The sequence below is a fragment of the Nycticebus coucang genome, chromosome 5 (assembly GCF_027406575.1).
Source record: "Nycticebus coucang isolate mNycCou1 chromosome 5, mNycCou1.pri, whole genome shotgun sequence".
NCBI classification, from domain to species: domain Eukaryota; kingdom Metazoa; phylum Chordata; class Mammalia; order Primates; family Lorisidae; genus Nycticebus; species Nycticebus coucang.
In genome coordinates, this window is record NC_069784.1 from 109,582,779 (window position 1) to 109,602,190 (window position 19,412).

The 19,412-nt window shown below is 39.7% G+C and overlaps 1 protein-coding gene across 3 annotated transcripts in view; it reads right to left on the reverse strand.

The window, feature by feature from the left end:
* Positions 1-681: 681 nt before the first annotated feature.
* The window catches only part of LOC128586602 (MFS-type transporter SLC18B1), a 30,897-nt gene continuing 12,166 nt past the window's right edge, over positions 682-19,412 (reverse strand). For all 3 annotated transcript variants that reach the window (XM_053592576.1, XM_053592575.1, XM_053592577.1), the window contains exons 7-14: positions 14,149-14,285; positions 11,370-11,471; positions 8,834-8,925; positions 7,206-7,301; positions 6,336-6,410; positions 5,197-5,290; positions 5,048-5,100; positions 682-4,526 (exon numbers count right to left, since the gene is read on the reverse strand). In XM_053592576.1, the coding sequence (XP_053448551.1) occupies positions 4,460-4,526; positions 5,048-5,100; positions 5,197-5,290; positions 6,336-6,410; positions 7,206-7,301; positions 8,834-8,925; positions 11,370-11,471; positions 14,149-14,285 (716 nt within the window). In that variant the 3' untranslated portion in view covers positions 682-4,459. The remainder of the gene's footprint in view (positions 4,527-5,047; positions 5,101-5,196; positions 5,291-6,335; positions 6,411-7,205; positions 7,302-8,833; positions 8,926-11,369; positions 11,472-14,148; positions 14,286-19,412) is intronic.

Genomic DNA, 19,412 nt, shown 5'->3' on the forward strand with positions numbered 1-19,412 from the left:
CTGGGACTACAGGCACTCACCACAACGCCTGGCTATTTTTAGAGACGGGGTCTCACTGTTGCTCAGGCTGGTCTCAAGCTTGTGAGCTCAAGCAATCCACCTGCCTCGGCCTCACCGAGTGCTAGGATTGCAAGTGTGATCTAGGATTGCACCTTGCTCAGCCTTATTTCTTTTTTTTTATTTTTAAAATATGGGGTAAAAATGTTTCTAGTTGTATGTATTGACTTTGTTATGCTTGCGTCAGGGTTGTAAGTGTGCCCATCACCTAGTGTTCATCATACCATTAGGTGGGTTTTCACACTTTCTCACCTACCCCTTCTGCCTGTTTGATTTCCACTGAGTTTTCCTACCCTCTGTGCACATGTGTGCTTACTGGTTAGTTGCAATTTAATAGTGAGTACATATGGTATTTGTTTCTCCATTCTTTAAATGGAGATACTTAAGATAATGGTCTCCATTTAAGATAATGGTCTCCATTTCCATCCAAATTGTTGATAAATTCCTTAATTCATCCTTGTTCAGGGCTGTGTGTGTTAACATTTTGTTAATCCACTCAAATTGATGGGCACTTGAATCAATTCCACATGTTTCCAGGTGTGACCTGTAAACATTGGCAGGTGTCTTTTTAATAAAATGACTTCCTTTCATAATTCTCATTTCAAAAATTTATTTTCAGCTGAGTATCTTTGTTACGCTTAGAAGATTATAAATATATAAAAATATAAACACAGAAATTTCCTTTGATAGTTTTGATCTACATTTTGGTTTCATTTTTTTAAAGTGTTCTTTCATCTTCTTACATCAAAAAAATACACACACACACACATACATACACTTTTGATCTTTTTTTTTTTAGGCCTGCATGTTTATTTTCTGAAATATAGCACAACACAGCATGGATTGCTACATGTTCTGAATGTTTTAACAGACTCCAGAGGCAGAGAAAGACCTTTTGTTCTCTCATTCACCCAACAGACATTTTCTGGATGATTTCTGTATGTCAGGCACTGTGCTAAGCACCAAGGAATAAGACAGGGTCCCTGTTATCAAAAGACTAAGACTTCAATAGGAAAGACAGACTTATAAGCTATTTTTTAAATATTATGACACAGTGTAAGTGCAACAACAGGAGTACCTAGAAAATATATAGAAATATAAAGAAATCAGAATGAATGAGAACATTTCTTTCTACCTATAGAGACTCCTTCCGAGGAGAGATGATGTCTGAGGTGGTCTTTGGTGACCAAATAGGAATGTCAAGCTCAACTTCTCTTATGTACACTATCCCCCAGTTTTCATATATATCTGGTGCTTAGAAATACACTGAAAAATTATTTGTTATTTTAATAATTATTAAGCATGTAATATTTGTGCAGCATTCAAAGAAGAATAAAGGTAAGTATTTAATTCATCAAACAGATTATAAAACAATAGAGAAAACAGACATGTTCCAACATAATAAAAAAAATGAACAATAATGGGTAAAGTATTTAACATAACACAGGTTATATAACACAGGTTATAAAAGATCAGTCAGGCAAAATGGAAACTTGTGAATCAACAGGAAGACAGTAGGGTCAATGATCGAAGCTTCCATCTTAAAAAGCTAAGATTTCTTATCTAGGGGAGTCACTGAGATTTTTCTGAATCCAAAGTTTCACAGAAACCCCTTTCTGTCTCCTGTCATAGATGCAGGGTAGCCAGTCATTATCTTGTGCCCCAGAAATATCCTCAGCAGAACAGGGTGAGGCATCAACCTGGCTTTCCCACTCCGATGAAAAGTTTGTAGAATGCCTACAAGTCATTAGAACCAGTGCCAGGGTAGGGAAATCTGAGGTGTAACTGAGGTATTGCTGGAAGCTCAGTGCAGACAAATCTGAGCGATAAAAACTTCAGGGGGTCCCAGTCATGAGGGCCACACACTTCTGTGAAGTTTTACCTCCTGCAGCTCTAACAAGTTCTCACAGTAAATATGGGGGAAACGCCCCTCTACTTCATGGTGGGTGGGGGGAGGCACTTTTGGTCATTTTATCTTTGTACTTGTAAAATCATAAAATATGAGTTAAGAGCTAAATTTGGTTAAATACAAATACACTGGTATCCGAGGCATATATTGAAAATAGTATCTTGGGAATGGGAACAAAGGAAGTTCAGCGGAAATGCTGGAATCTTTGCCCTGACCTTGAACTCTCGACAGTCCACTGCGCTGCTAACAAACAGACTAGCGATCCCGAATGGTGCCACATACCCGGTTGGGGAGGTGCGAGCCGCCCCGCAGGCGCGAACCCGGGCAGACAGCGGGAAAGCTCCAAGGCGATTGAACTCAGGAGACCCAAGCCCCACCCAGCACAGGTGCAGCGCTCTAGGTCACACCCTTTCCCTGTTCTGCTCCAGGGAAAAGAAGGACCGGCCGTTTCTCACGCGCTTGACCACCCTGTGCGGGTCAAGGGCGAAGGGCCTGGAGGGAGGAGGGATATGAAGAGCTTGTGAGACAGACGCACACCCAACCTCTACAGTTAACGTCAATGGCACACCACCGTTTTTTGTTTTGCTTTGTTTTGTTTTGTTTTGTTTTGTTTTTTAGACAGAGTCTCACCGTGTCGCCCAGTGTAGAATGCCACGGCGTCATAGCTCACAGCAACCTCAAACTCCTGGGCTCCAGCGATCCTGCCTCCGCCTCCCAAGCAGCTGGGACTGCAGGCGCCCGCCACAACGCCCAGCAGTTGGAACCCGCCAGCCTCGGTGTATGTGGCTGGCGCTGTACACTGGGCCTCCCATCGTGGTTTTAATCGGCTCCTTAAGGATCCGTTTTGCTCCCGATTGCCTCTATCTGGCTAAGAAGCATTGCCATCTACGCACACCCTCAAACCGAAACCTGCGGGGTCATCCTAGGTTCCTCTCTCCTCTCTCCAGATGCTCAGTATACCCCTTTTGCTCTAATTCCACTGCCACCTCCCTGGTCAAAACCATGATTATTTCTCTCAAAGCCGCTAAAGTTCTCCCCCCATTCCTATTTACATGCCTTCCCGCTCACAGTCCGTGTGCAGACATTATGTACTGCCTGAAAACGGGAGTCAGATTTTGGAATCACCCCTTTAAAAGCCGGTTCTTCCCCCACACCCCTACCTCGTGTTTACTAGACTCTACGTCTACACAAACTATGAGCTAGTCCCCCTCACAAATGGCTTCTCATTCTCATCCAGCGGCCTCATTCTCATCCTTCAGGTCTCAGCTCAGAAGTCTCACCATCCCAGGGACAGGCCTTATCCAAATTAGGCCTCCACATCCGACTACTCTAGCAGGTGGCAGGTTTTTCCTTCTTAGCATTTCTGTAAGAACATTAGAGATTCTAGTATCTGTTTATTGTTTGTCCCTTCCACTGGTATAAGTTACATAAAAGCAGAAATTGTTCTTCTTCCAAGTTGTGGCAGAGAAAAAAAAGAGAGAGAGAGAAAGCAGAAATTGTTTTATCTATATGATCACAGCTAACCCTCTAGCATCTAGCACAGTGCCAAGTCCAGAGAAGCCATTCAATACCCAGGTGTTTTTGAACGAAGGAATAGATAATACTGGAAATGTGGCTACCACCCCATGAAAATAGATTGGGAGGTATGAGAGTTGTATAGCAAATATCTGCTCACATCAAAAAACAGCAGGGATTACACCTGAAGTCAAAGGAAGCTGTCCATGGGAGGATGGGGTGACCTGATGATGAAATATATCCACCAAGAATATGGGGGGAAAAGACAAAAAATGAAACATATGGAAGAATTGAAAAACAGAGACATTAGGGAATGAATGGTGTTACACCAAGTAATGTTTATAAATCCAGGTTATAATTGAAAGTAGATTATAAAAATAGAAGTTGTAAATATTATTCTTGTAAGTTTCACAGAAATAAAATTTTCATAAAATCTTAAGACTCTACAGAGTTTTTACATAAAAGGCAGGAATTTTGCCTTTGTCTCATGATACAAAGTATATCTTTTAAAAACTGATTTCAGAATAATTATTATATATATTTTGAGTTACTTTATATATTTAGAAGAGCATATTAAATCAATTCATCTCTTTCCCCATTAGCAACAACAAAAAAGGTATATTCACAGAATTAATGTACTTAGAATAAAAAATAAGCAAAGGAAATAAGAGACCTAAATAGAGTCAATAACAGCATCTTCAAGGAAAGTTCAGTCACTTAAGAACACAAACTTTTGCTGGTTTCCATCTATACTTATCAGTTAATGTTTCAAGTATAGCTGGTTCGGCAGGCCAGCTTTTTGGGACAATAGTAAGTGAAACCCAACACAGGATAGTCCAAAAACACATTCATACTTCCAAGATACCGGTGTGGGTCCACGGAGTTCTGTGTGTAAAATTAAGAAAACTTTTTCAGCAGTAATGTTCAAGGCCAGAAGCATCCACCTTCCAACTTTGTATCAATCCAGGATTCATCAAGCTACAGTTCATGAGGCAAGAGAGCAGTTTGCTCATCCTCTGTACTGAAGATGTTTTGAGATTTAGATCTACATTAAGAGAAAGAAGAGAAGAATTTCAATATTTCCCATCTTTAAAAAATAAAAAAAAACCCAGCCGGGCGCAGTGGCTCACGCCTGTAATCCCAGCACTGTGGGAGGCTGAGGAGGGAGGATTGCTTGAGCTCAGGAGTTCGAGGCTTGTCTGAGCGAGAGTGAGACCCCCGACTCATGGAAAAAAATGGAAAAACCCAGCCGGGCGCCACTGCGAGCGCCTGTAATCCCAGCGGCTTCGGAGGCTGAGGCAGCAGGATGACCACAGCCAGAGTCTGAGGTTGCAGTGAGCTACGATGCCATTGTCCTCTGCTCAGGGCATAAGGTAGAACTCTGTCTCGACAAAAAAAAAAAAAAAAAAAAACCAGTATCTACTTATCTATCCAACTGTCTCCTGAAAAGGGTCTACCAAGCTCAGAGTGCCTAGAAAGCTGGTGATGTATGTAAAATGTTATTTCTGTTCTATTTACACACATTAACTTTTAAAAAAGAGAAAAAAGTCCAAAAGTTGGCCTTACCTTCTTCTTCTCCTTGAATGTTCCAGTACATAAAATAAGCCCATGGCTAATCCCTTTAACACAATTAACACAAAAGGTTAAGGTAAATTCTCTAAGTCAAGTTTCTCCACAAATATAACAAAAATGAAAATAAAAAACTGGTTACTCACACTTATCAAAGCCCACAGGCCTTGTAAAGCTGCTGCCCATTCAAAACCAATTTTTTCATACAGAAATCCACCCAATGTTGGTCCTATAAAAGCACTAATAATAGAAAGAAGAGTATACAATAGTGAACAGAAGTATTACTACAGAAAAGTTGCCCAATCCCTCAGTCATAGGGCTTCCTTAAATTGGAAGCATAAATACTGAAGGAAAAAGCAATTCCTCAGCATAGCACTGGGTGTAAGAAAATAATTCTAACTGACAATGAACCATAAGGACTAAAAAAAAAAAGCCAATTCCTCAGCGTAGCATTGGATATAAAAAAAAAAAAAAAAAAAAAATTCGAGCTCAGCACCTGTAGCACAGTGGTTGCAGCACTGGCCACATACACTGAGGCTGGCGGGTTCTAACCCAGCCCAGGCCAGCTAAACAACAATGACAACTGCAACAAAAAAATAGGCGGGCATTGTGGCGAGTGCCTGTGGTCCCAGCTACTTGGGAGGCTGAGGCAAGAGAATGGCTTAAGCCCAAGAGTCTGAGGTTGCTGTGAGCTGTGATGCCACAGCACTCTACTGAGGGCTACATACTGAGACTCTATCTCAAAAAAAAAAAAAAATTCTACCTGATAATTTTTAAATAATTGTAAAATTATATCTTCTTCTGAAAAGTTGGTAGCTTATACAAAAGTAAAAAAGATGACACATTCAAAAAATTCTTTATATTATTTTGTTCTCAGCATTTTCATCTAATATAACTCAATTCAATACATGTTTGTTAACTATATGCTACATTGTAACCATACAGTTACACTTCTGATAGAGTAGAAGTTAGAAAATAAATAAGAAAATGAATGAATTGAATAAATGTTTAAAATCTGAGACATGCTTTTGTTAAAGGAACTTACAAATATCATTTAAATAAGATAAAGTATATGAAATCATTTGATGGTCTCAAAAAATGGCTGGCATAATCACTGATTGTGGAGTTGGAGGATATGGATTAGAATTCCGGCTCTACCCTAGATGAAGTTTTGTCTTTGAGAAACTCATCTGATCACTGAGCACCTCAATTTCTTCATCTGTAGCATGGAGATAGTATTTTCCATCTTGCAGGTATAAATGACTAAAATGCAATGACTACTCACCCCACTGACCACATTGCACTAAAGAGACCTGATACGAGTCCCAGTGTACTTAATCCCTCTTCAAATCCATTTTCACTGCAAAGAGAGACATGAGGGTATCCATTATTAAAAGGAAAACCTGCATGAAAGAAAAATTTATTGTAGATAAACTAAGCTAGTCAAGGAAAATCTGGACAAAACCCATAGCAAAAACACTCTATTTCTAAGATAAATAATGAACCTCATTGGAAGGAATGTTCATAGTTTTACTCCATGGTTTTCTAAAAATAATTTTATTACATATATAAGATATGATATTAAGAATCATGAATTGTTTGCCTTAAATATTTATAAAATATACAATTAACTAAGAAATTCTTAAAATTAGATAAACATATAAAGAGAACAATGGCAACTTTCAACAAACACAGAGATAGCTGCTGATTCCTAAGACAATTGTTGAACTGACCCGGCACAGCCATAGTATCTAGTGATCTTTATGATCATCCCTATTCAACAAAGATGATGACCAAGTGACAGATGCCTGGTCACTCTGTATGCTTTTGTTTGGACCTTTTCTATGCAAGAGGAACAATGCTAGCCCTTTCCATCTTGCTTTAGCTTTGAAAAATTATATATATACTGAGACATAAAGCAAGTGAAGCATCTTTCCACAACCCATTTTAGCTATTACTGTACTAGTATTACCATCTATATTATTGTATTATTATTTACACTTATTTATATCACAATATTATAGGCTATAAAATCATCAAGATTTAATATTGAGGAAAACTATCCAACATGCAAAAATACTGAGAAATTCTAGAAAAGTCTGTGATGCTCACTTCTGTCTAAAATACAGCTCTTCAAGCAACAGCAGTAACTTACTATGCACAGCTGAGAATTTCTGGGAAAGTTGGAACTATACTCATTCCAGCAGAGATGCCGTGTACAACTAATACCAGCACCAGAAGCCAGAGCTGACTACAAAGAGATTTGGGGAAAACAAAAACAAAAATGTTAGCATTTTAAGAGACACAAATCTTAATGCTAAGAAGGGCAGGATCCCAAAGAAATTAGTTACACAGATTCTGTGCCTCGTCTCATTCTCATTCCCATGTGACCCCATTCCATTGGGTTAGAACCCCCATTAGCTTTTTATATTTTGAGGTTAAAAAATTCACCCTAATATCTCAATCTCTTTAGTCACACATATTGTATGCCTGAAGCCAACCTGCTGTCTTCTCATAAAATATTTTCAAAATTGGTTAAAATGTCAATAACAATATTGTTCATTTAATCACTTGGCTTTGAAATTTAATTAACTAAAAAATGGCATAGAGGGAAGTGGTAAAGGAAGAGACAGGAAGCTAACATTTGGTCCATGCCCATAACTTAATACACATCATCCTATTTCATTCTTGGGATGTAAGTACTATGATCAGCTCCTTTTTGTAGATGAGAAAACTGAAGCTCTTAGAAGGTAAGTGGTTTGCCCCAGTTCACACTACTAGTAAACGGTAAAGCCAAAATCCAAACCTAGGTCTGAAAGACTTCGAAATCCTTCTCTTTCCATGAAAATGTGTTTAATCCCAGAAGTACCAGAAAAGGTTAAAAAGCTCACTTCATTTTAGCAAATAAATTACACTAAACAAGCTTTAATGAACAGTTACTGCATGTTAACGATACAGAAACCAGAAAACAATTTGGTCCTGGTCTCAAGGAATAAGGAGAAAGAGTAGAAAAAGTAAAAAAATATGTTCTAAGAACTATGAACTAAAGTGGGTAGATGCTAAAATAGATGCTATTTTCACATAAAGTACAAACAAGTGTGTGATTGAAATAGAAGGAGAAGCATTTTTGTCTTTTGATAGAGACTTTATGCATTCCTGTCTGCTGGTAGGAAGGTAAAATGCCATCAGTGTAACTGAGAGCACATGTAGAAGAAGATGGAGTCGGTCAGGCTAGGGCTACATGACACAGCTGGTCTGATCCGTTTTGGTCCTACCTGACTGTCACCTCTGGTTTCCCATTCTTATTGTTTTGTAAATTTAGCTCCCACCCTAAGGATGCCCAGTTTGAATAGTTGAACAAGATTGATTTAGGAAATTAACTTTTGAATTGGAAATGTTGTATTAGATTGCCAATGATGTGTGCTGATTATTTAAAATAAGTTAATGTGCTCTTTCCTTTGAACCTTTATGTATAAAACCCTGATTCTGGAAACAGAAGAACAGAACAGTCTTGGAGAGGCTACTCTCATTGTTCTCCAGAATCCCAGGCCTGAGAAATAAAGTTTGGTGGGCCTATCCCCGTCTCTGCATATTGGCTGACGGTGACAGGTGGGCTAACCTTTGTCTGGTAACATAATGAGCAATTCAACGGAGTCCTAAATCAAAATAATTATTTAAATATTAAGGCTCAAAATACTAAGCCATAACAGAATTATGAAAAAATAATTTGAAATCATTCCTAATGCTATTCAACCAAAAATATAGAAGAAGGAAAAAAATTACCTTTTTATGTGCAAAATTGGGATAGGTCCTAAGAACATGTAGCACCCTGCCGTGATTAAGTTTCCAAAAACCAGAAGCCATTTCCTTAGATGCTGGGAAAGAGAAAGAGAGTTCAAAGAACCTCCATGATTAAACAAGATGAATAATTATTAAAGAACACAAGTCATGATATTCAAAAACTCAAATAATAAAAAAAGAAGATGAATAATTATTAAAGAAATCATGATATTCAAAAACTCAAATAATAAAAAAACAAGATGAATAATTATTAAAGAACACAAGTCATGATATTCAAAACTCAAATAATAAAAAAAAATTGTTTACATTTAAGAGAAAATAAGTAGATGATAAAGTCCGAAGCAAGGACAATGTCCCACAAGACAGAGGGTGAGTAAAAACCAAGGATTCCTCAGAAGGGGAGTGCGCTGCAGATTTTGTACTTGATGAACTCTTTCAAATATAACAATTTACAAACAGTGACCACAAGGCACCCACCAAATAGTTACAATATCTAGTAAAATTCTAGTATTAAAAAATGGAGTGAAGTATAGTAGCTTATATCTATAATCCTAGCCCTTAGAGAAGTCATGGAGGGAGGATCACTTGAGGTCAGGAGTTCAAAACTAGCCTAAGCATGAGCAAGACCCCATCTCTACAAAAACTAGAAAAATTAGCCAGGCAAGGTGGTGAGTACCTGCAGTCCCAGCTACTTGGGAGGCTGAGGCAGGAGAATTGCTTGACCCCAGGAGTTGGAGGTTACTGTGAGCTAGGCAGATGCCACTATACTCTAGCCCAGGTGAGACCTGTCTCAAAAAAAAAGTGTCCCTTATAGACTGAATGCTGTGTCTCCCCTCAAATTCATGTGTTAAATCCTAACATCCAACATGATGGCTTTTGGAGGTAATTAGGTCACAGAAGTGGAGTCCTCATGAACGAGATTAGTATCCTTATAAAACAGACCCCAAATTGGGCTCACCAGCTCTCACCTCTAATCCCAGCTACTTGGGAGATTGAGACAGGAACATCACTTGAGCCCAGGAGTTCAAGACCAGCCTGGGCAATATAGCAAGTCCCAGTCCCAAAAGAATAAAGAAAGAAATTTAAAAGGCCCCAGAAGGCTTCCTTGCCACTTCAGGCACTTGAGGTGACAGTGAAAAGATGGCCAGCTACGAACCAGGAAATAAGCCATCACCAGACACCAAATCTGCCAGCATCCGAATCTCAGACTTAGCCTCCCACACTGTGAGAAATAAATTTCTATTGTTTACAAGCCCCCCAGTTTAAGGTATTTTGTTATAATATCTCAAACAGACTAAGACTGTGCCCAGAGAATCTTGACTCTTGTACTGTAGGTTTGGGGGGGAGGGAGATAGTACCCAATAAAATTACCCTTTATAAACTATTTTAATAAAAATTACAGGGGTACTGTATCTGCTCAGTTATATAAGATGCTACCTTAAATTCAAAACTCCATATGCTGTTCAAGATATTTGCTTTTTGTCACCTGGGTTACTAAGTAATTTCCATATAATTTAGTTCTTGAGGGCTGCCCGGAAAGTATCCAGCCATGTAATATGAAAAACAAAGCCACACGTGGCTAGATACTTTCTGGACAACTCTGTATATCAGTGGTTCTCAACCTTCCTAACGCTGCGGCCCTTTAATACAGTTCCTGTGGGTCGAGACCCACAGGGTGAGAATCGCTGCTGTATATGCAAATGTAATAAAGAGAGGAAATGCAAAAAATAAGTCAGAGACATTTGAGATTGGCTAATAGTACCAGTTTTGTGTATTAGTCATCTGGACTGAATGGTTTAAACTAGTTAAGAGAACAGAAGAGATTTTCTGTCAGGATGGCCATGGGATAACCAATGTGTCTTTACACAGCCAATCCTTTCACCCCCACAAAAATTCCAAATTACATCCTCCTAAAGAAGAATCTTTCAACTTGATCAAGTCACATATTGTTCTCTGGGACTCTGCCCTAATTATTAAGATTAATTGTTTTGTTTTGTTTTGCTTTTTGCATCAAGGGAGCATCTCCCTTTAGAAAGTCAAATTCAATTGTTTCTCTATAAAGTAATTAAAAGTGAATCTGCTGAGCTGGGTGTGGTGCCTCATGCCTGTAATCCTAGAACTCTGGGAGGCCAAGGCGAGAGGATTGCCTGAGCTCACGGGTTTGAGACCATTCTGAGCCACAGCAAGATCCCATCTCTAAAAATAGCCAGGCGTTGTGGCAGGTGCCTGTAGTCCCAGCTACTCGGGAGGCTGAGGCAAGAGTTTGAGATTGCTGTGAGCTGTGACACCATAGTACTCTACTGAGGGTGACCAAGTAAGACTCTGTCCAAAAAAAAAAAAAGTAAATAAATAAAAATGAATCTGCTCAGGGTGATGGCTGATGTTAGAAGACCCTGGAACCTCTCCAGTTGAATGTGTCAATTCTAACCAACAAATCCCCGGAGTTACAGAGAAATAATTGGACAACCACTAATTTAAACAATCAAAGGCAACTAAAATCTAAGTTAAGGGTACGTACAGGCATCTTATCACTTAGTAGGCCAAATAGTGGTGAAGAAATGGCGTAGGACAGTGCCAAACCCAGGAATACCAGTCCCACATATCCAGCTGGTAAATTAAACTGTAAAACAAATCCTATATTAAAATTACATGATTAAATAATTGTAGACAAACATCCAACTTTTCCCTCTATCATTTCTTCAGCTCTTGTTATTACCGTGAGTCCGCTAATAACACTTATTTTTTGTCTTTGTAAATGGGTTCCTTTTTCTCCATGAGAGGGAAGAAAAACCTATTTAAGAGGTCAGAAGACCTAAATTTTTTGCTTTTAGCTTTTGACGTTACATATATAATTCTACTTCTATGAATCATAACATTTCTATATGTAAAATAGTGTTTTGCAAACTTCAGTGTGCATAAAAATTATCAGCTTGTTAAAAGAGATTCCTGGTCCTCAGTAGTTCATACCCAGGTAATTCTGACAGTCCACAGGCTGCAGTTTAAGGTCTAAAAGGTACTAATAATAATATTTCCCTTATCCAACTCAATGGGATGTTAATATCGAATTTAAAAATTAGATGGTAAGACATGCAGTGTTTTAAAAGGCCTCTAAAACGGTAACTCTGATACTGTTACTATTACCAACATGGGATAAATGCCTCTTTTTATCTAGTTGTTTTCATTTTCCTTTATTGAATTTCCTCAAATAATTTTCTTAATTAAGTCCACAGGATTTATTTATGAGGTTATGTGTTTTAATAGTTTTTGTGATAAATATTAATTTTGCTAAGAAATTAGTTCTTTCAAGATGGTAGCAGGTTGCTAAAGTCAGAAATGTCCTCTTCTCGTCTTATAACTGGAGGGATAAGATGTAGAACCATCCTACCCTGAAAAGCCAGACAACCAGTGGCTGTCCAGCAAACTGCCCATTAAATGACAAGTCAGAAGAATAAAAAAATTTGATTAGGGCGGCACCTATGGCTCAAAGGAGTAGGGCGCTGGCCCCATATACCAGAAGTGGTGGGTTCAAACCCAGCCTCGGCCAAAAACTGCAAAAGAAAAAAAATTTTTTGGATAAAAATACAAGAAAATAAATTTCTAAAAATGTCTTAGGTTGGAGTTGGCTAATGGAATGGGGAAAAATGTCAGCAGTGATGAGCCTCCACCAATATCCCTGTGGTCATCGAAGTTCTGACAGAGTCCATCTACCTGGCACAAGCTGTGCCAACATAGGCTACATACCACGCCACAAATGAGTCAACCATAGTTATCTTTGGCAAAAACCTCCTGTCTTCCTCTTCTCTTATGAATAAACTACATTTTCTTGAGGAAAAACAGAAAATTTTTTCCCAGTGATAAGTTATAGATTTTTTCATTATTGAGACATAACCTCCTAAAAGCACAGAAACAAAATGGCTTAAAGAGACATGTTATTGATGATATAAATGGATCATGTCAGCATAACCACAAAATATCTTTTATGTGTTCTCTCACAGATGCTCATAGGTTAAATACAATATTATGTTATTCCCTAAATCGTGGCCCAGACACTAAAACTACAGTCCGGTTTATCCATGAAATACCCAAAACTATCTTTAGTGACTTCAAAGGATAGTGTGAAATTATAAAAAAATAATAATAATAATCTTCACATTCTATGATAAGTCAATATTCAGAAATCACCAAGTTTTAACTTTGTTAAAACTTAACGTTTCTGGGCTCAGTGGCTAAACCGCCAGGCATACACATGATGGCTGATGGGTTGGAACCCGTCCCAGGCCTACTAAACAGCAATGCCAGCTACAACAAAAAAATAGCCAGGTGTTGTGGTGGGCACCTATAGTCCCAGCTACTTGGGAGGCTGAGGCAAGAGAATCGCTGAAGCCTAAGAGTTGGAGGTTGCTGTGAGCTGTAACGCCATGGCATTCTACCCAGGGCAACATAGTGAGACTCTGTCTCAAAAAAACAAAAACAAAAAAATTACGTTTCTGGCAGTTGTGCTATTTTAAATCTAGTGCCTTAAATTAAATTAGTATAGGCTGAAGTTAATCATTAATGCTTTTTATAGACACACATTAATTCTCCATTATAATTAACTACCAGACTCGGTAATGAACTTAATAGCATCATTAATAATGTTTTCTTCAAAAATATCTAAGAACACAAGTTTCTATGCCATCAAACTTGTAGAATTCAACATTATTCTTCAGCACTAGAGACCCTGGTTATATTCTCCTATGCCAGATTAATACAATACACAATCATCTGATTATACGATTAATCTAAAAAGTAGTAAGATCCCTCGTAGTAGTAAGATCTAACAGTGCAGATCTCCTAGAGCAGAGGTTCTCAACCTGTGGGTCGCAACCCCTTTTAACTGTATTAAAGGGTTGCGGCATTAGGAAGGTTGAGAACCACTGTCCCAGAGAAGAACACCTCACATTAAACAAGCTGTTGAGTACCCCGACGCCTACTGAAATTGAAACAAATAGAGGAAAAGTGTCCTTATTAAACAGCACAATGATGCCCAAGCCAGGCCTACAGTGGCGTGAGCAAGGTCTTGGAAAGAAGGAGACCATGTTTTGGCCACTTAGCGAAAGCCTTCTTTCTTTGGCAATGACTCAGACCCCCAGTTCATAGGGCCGTCCCGGGGAGGCACAGGGTGCCCTGACGTGCAGTTCCCATTCTGCTTCCCTCTCACAGTCACGCAAAGATCATTCCACAAGGCGGGCCCAGAGCAAGCAGTCACGTCGTCCACCTGCTACAGTGCAGAGCTCTTCAGTAATCAGACCGCTTACCTTTTCCAAAACAAAGAGAGACAGAGTAGGATCAAGGAAGCCAAAACAGGAGCTGAGCGAGTTGATGGTGAAAACTATAAAGCCGACCTTGGGTAGAGAGATCAGTTTCCAGAACGAGTGCTGTCCTGGATCAGATACTTTGGAGGAAAAATGAAAAAAAAATGAGAGCAACTAAATATTAACTTTATCCTTTAACTTATTATTATTTTTTTTTTTTTTTTTTTTTTTTTGCAGTTTTCGGCCAGGGCTGGGTTTGAACCCACCACCTCTGGCGTATGGGGCTGGCACCCTACTCCTTTGAGCCATAGGTGCCGCCTCCTTTAACTTATTTTTAAAAGTAAACTGGCAAGGCCATCTTTATCTGGTAATCAGATAAACAACTGTACCTCTGAGCTTGCCTAAAATTATCAACCACATTCGCATATAACTTATACAAACCCAGAAGTTACATTGAATTTTATCAAAAATAATTTCCCAAATTTAACAAGAATCAGTTGCAATCAGAGTGTGAGGGGAAGAAAAGGTTGTAACCTAGAAGTAAGGCCTTCCTCAGACGGGAGAGAGAATACAGAGAGTTTGACTTGGTGCATGGGAAAAGCATCAACAGAGCTTTGCCAAGGACAAAGTGTGTGGGTGCTTAGAAGGAACCTGAATTCATAAAAAGACACAAATTTCATTCTGTTCTCAAAGCAAACATGGAATTGAAAGTGCCACTGGGCTGGGTACTGGGGCTCACGCCTATAATCCTAGCTCTCTGGGAGGCAAAGGCATGTGGATCCCCTGAGCTCAGGAATTCAAGTCCAGCCTGAGCAAGAGTGAGACCCTCCTGTAAAAACCTAGCTGAGCTAGGTGATGGGCACCTATAGTCTCAGCTAGTCCAGAGGCTGAGGCAAAACGATCACTGTAACCCAAGGGTTTTGAGGTTGCTGTGATCTGTGATGCCACAGCACTCCACCCAGGGTGACAGAGTAAGACTCTGTCACAAAAAAAAAAAAAAAAAGAGAGAGTACTACTGAATCTTGTGTAAATTACATTTAGCATTCAAGGTCAGTTGAGCACCAACCGTAATTCCCATCATTCTCCCCAAGTAACCCAAACTTCTTCACTTTTCCAAACAGCAGACATGGTTATCTTTAAGCTGTAGTCATACTGCATCACTCATCTTTTTCCCTGCTGATTTTTCCAATTCCATTCACTCTGTAAGTCTGGCTCTCACCCTAATTCTTCCATAAGTTTAACCTCTCTCTGCTTTCCCACTGCACTGCGAGTCTATACTATATAATGTAACATCAAATTGTATTTTGCTTTGTAATAAATCCTGGCCTTCCCATCTTCTAATTAATATAACATATAAAGGAATCATACAAAATACTTGGCATACAAAGGTATACAAGACAGACCCAGTTCCTGTCCTTGCAGGGAATTACATTAAGGAGGGGAAAGAGTAGGATGGGGCTGGGAGGGCCCCTATGGGAACACAGAAGAGGGCTGCCCTAACACAGGGAGAGTGGTGTGCAAAAGGCTTTCTGAAGCAGTGGTCTCTAAGATGAGTTTGTGGTGAACAAGCAAAAAAGGGAGAATGAATAATCCAGGCATGTTATTCCAAGACTAAAAAGTGAGTGTAAACTATTCTGTGTTTGAGAAAATGACTGAAGAGAAGCAAAGTTGGAAGGAGATTGGAGTAAGTGTTGCCAATAGTAGGAAGAGATGATACTGCAGGAGAAAGTATAAAGACTAGGGAGGACCTTGTAAAATATGCTAAGAAGCCTGAGAAATAACTAGGGAGATCAAGCAGGGAATTAGGATCAGGTGTGTGGCTTAAGAACATTCTCTTCCTGGCGCTGAGGAGAATGGAGGCAGGGGGCTAGTCAGGAGGTTGTTATAGTGATCCTGGCCCGAGATGATATTGGATTTGGACATGAAGCTCTTTGACAAGCAGGATCAGCCCTCATGTATCCCCAAGTCTGCCACAGCACCCAAAACAGTTCATTATTCCATAAATACTTGAATTATGACCAAGTATGAGGCTAGGTATAAAAAATATCATTTAAGTGTGGTTTAACTACTTTAAGTGCTACACTTAGACTTTTTCTGGATGCAGGAGGTAAAATTAACCCAAATAAAATTTCTTAATTACCAGCCCAACATTCAACAGCAAACCAGATCTCAGCACAGCCCAACTACAGAAACAATATGTAGTTTGATTTAGAAAGAGAACAAGCACCACCGTGTGGCTCAGTCAGGTATTGCCAGCAGGGAGACAATTCCGCGTGAATTTTGAAAAGTATGCTAAGGATGCTAGTAGCCTTTAAAATAAACTTACAAAAATTCCAATTTTAATTGGTTACATTTATTGTGCATATAAAAATTATTATGTATTTGGGGTATAAGAGAAACTGTTATGGTATAAATTGTCCGCTTCCCTAAAATCTAGGATGGGAAAAGAGGTTATCATAATAAGAATATATAAAAACATCCATGAAAATGAACACATAGTATAACCAAGCAGTTCAAGAAGACCAAATAATGAAAACTTCAGGTGGTACTTGCTTGAAAGGATGAATGGCAGAATTACTTCGGTAGTTTTTTAAAGCTACTTAGTACCAAAGGAGGGAGAATTGGCATGCCCCCACTTAATGGGCACACCTCTTGGGGACAAGACACAACTACAACAGGGACTATACTTAACAAATGCATACACTGTAATCTAATTCTGTGTACCCTCAAATTAATCTGAAAAAAACAAACAAACACAAAGCTATGCCCCCCCCCAAAAAAAAAAGCTACTTAGTACTCTATTTGCATCCCCCAAATTCTGATATAGAGTTGGTCCTCTGTATCCATGGGCTTGGCAAGGATCAAAAATAGGTTTTAAAAATTGTATCTGGGGGCGGCAGATACAATGGTTTAGTGAATAGGACGCCGGCCCCATATACCGGGGGTGGTGGGTTCAAACCCAGCCCCAGCCAAACTGCAACAAAAAAATAGCCCGGCTTTGTGGTTGGTGCCTGTAGTCCAAGCTACTCAGGGACTTGAGTATCTGTGGATTTTGGAGCCATGGAAGGTCCTGGAACCAAACCCCCCCCCCTCTATAGTTACTGAGGAACATCTGTATTCTCCTTGGAGGGACATGACTGTCTGGTTGACAGTGCCTGACACAGGGAGCTCCTGTTAGAGATGTGGGAATGGGGTGGTCCTCAGTTGAGGGGCAAGAAAAAAGTTAAGCTCTGTGGCTCTACTTTTCAACATCTAGTCCAATGATCAAGGTTGTTAAACACTCCCCAGAAGAGGCAAGATAAAGTAAGTCTTGCAGGACGAGTAGAGGTTATGCAGAGTGGAAGAGAGAGATTCCAGATTGTATGATTCCTCTACTTAAATCTAACAATAGCTTCTAATGGCTTCCAGAATAAAGTTCGTATTTCATGGATTTAAGAATTTTTTAATTCTTTGGCATTGTGGTGGGCGCCTGTAGTCCTGGCTACTTGGGAGGCTGAGGCAAGAGAATCACTTAAGCCCAGGACTTTGAGGTTGCTGTGAACTGTGATGCCACAGCACTCTCCTGAGGACAACATAGTGAGACTCTGTCTCAAAAAAAAAAAAGAATTATTTTCCAAATTGACAAGACAAAATAATAGTACATAATTTTGGCATATAGCATGATGTTTTGATGTATATACATATACACTGGTATATAGCATGTTTTGATGTATGTATATACTGTAGAACAACTAAATCTAATTAGCTCATCAACCATTAACGTATGTATTACCTCACATACTTATCTACTCTCAGCAATTTTCAAGTATACAATATAGTTACTAACCATAGTCACCATGCCATGTAATAGGTCTCCTGAATTTATTGGATGTAAGAATTTTAATAAGAGCACTGATATCTCCAGGGCTCTATTTTAGAAATATTTCTTTCAGGCAGTATAGAACAGGGGACTTGTGAGCAGATGGAAAGGAAGGAAGGAGAGGAGCTCTTAGCCATCCAGAGCAAAGCCACGTTGTCTGTGAGTCCAGAAGAAGGTAAAGAGGCGGGCAGAACTTAGAGAATATAAAATTCTGGTAATACCAGAAAAATAAAATTTGGTTAATTTTCTTGCTGCTATCTGTAACCTTCCTACAATAACACTCTTCAAAAAGGTACTGTAAATGGGAACATTTTAATCTATTTTTAGAGCTTTAACAATGACAATCTTAGAGAGGTTTTTAAAATACCAGTTCTTTTTTCTATTCAATCTAAATAAAAAAGCCTTCAGTGGATAAACACTGAGCTTGTCAAACCCTTTTGTTCATAAAAATTCAGCTAACGGGGATTTTTGTTAAGTTCAAGACAGACGCAGGGAAAATAGAGAAATTGTCTGAGAAGAGAAACAAGCCTCGAGTAGCCAGGTCGGTGGCGACTGGGAGGGGCTGCAGAAGATCCCGAGGAGAGAGGAAGGGACGGGATGAGGAGGGCGGGCCGAGCCTCAGGGGTAACAGACACTGGGCCAGTCCAGCTCCTAACCCCAGAAGTTCTAGATATCTAGTTCCACCACTAACTAGGATGTCTCGGCAAAGTCTCTTTCCTTGTCTGGTGTGGTACAGAGTTAACAAACGTTTTGCTCCTGCTACGTGAGAATCTGACCCGGTGTTTATTTCTTAATTACCAGCCAAGTACCGAACCAACCAACCTGAGCACAGCCGGGACGCTCAACTGCAGAAGCGACGGGGTCGTCACACTCAGAGAGGGGACGAGCGCCACCGTGTGGCTCCATGTGGCTCTGCCTCTCTAACCTGTTCTCTGAGTGAACGCTCTAGCTCGGTGCCACTAGAACAATGCCCGAGTAATGCCAAGTAACAATGTTACTTGTTTATATGAATAACTCTGATTGGTAAATTTCAGCTGGACAAAGGGAAATGCAAGTGAACCACGAACAACTGATGAGGACATGATGTTTTGTGTCTCCCTGACTGTGCTGACTCTTACACCTGACATGTTTCCCCATAGAGACACTAGGACTGATATCCATGCATTTATTACAGGGCAGGTTGACTCCTGTGGAACGTGTGGTTTTGAATCCTGGGTGGCTCCCGCTGCTGCCTGAAGTGGGCCTGTGTCTTTACGCGTGGGCGCTGCTGCATGGACAGCTGCAAGGGCTGCTGGGAAAGAAGGGCGGATCTTGCTCTACCAGCTAACAGCCTTCTAGGAAGACAGAGGCCAGAAGTGGCTCATAATAACTCATTGTCCTGACATTTAGTTCACTTCAAGAAGACCTA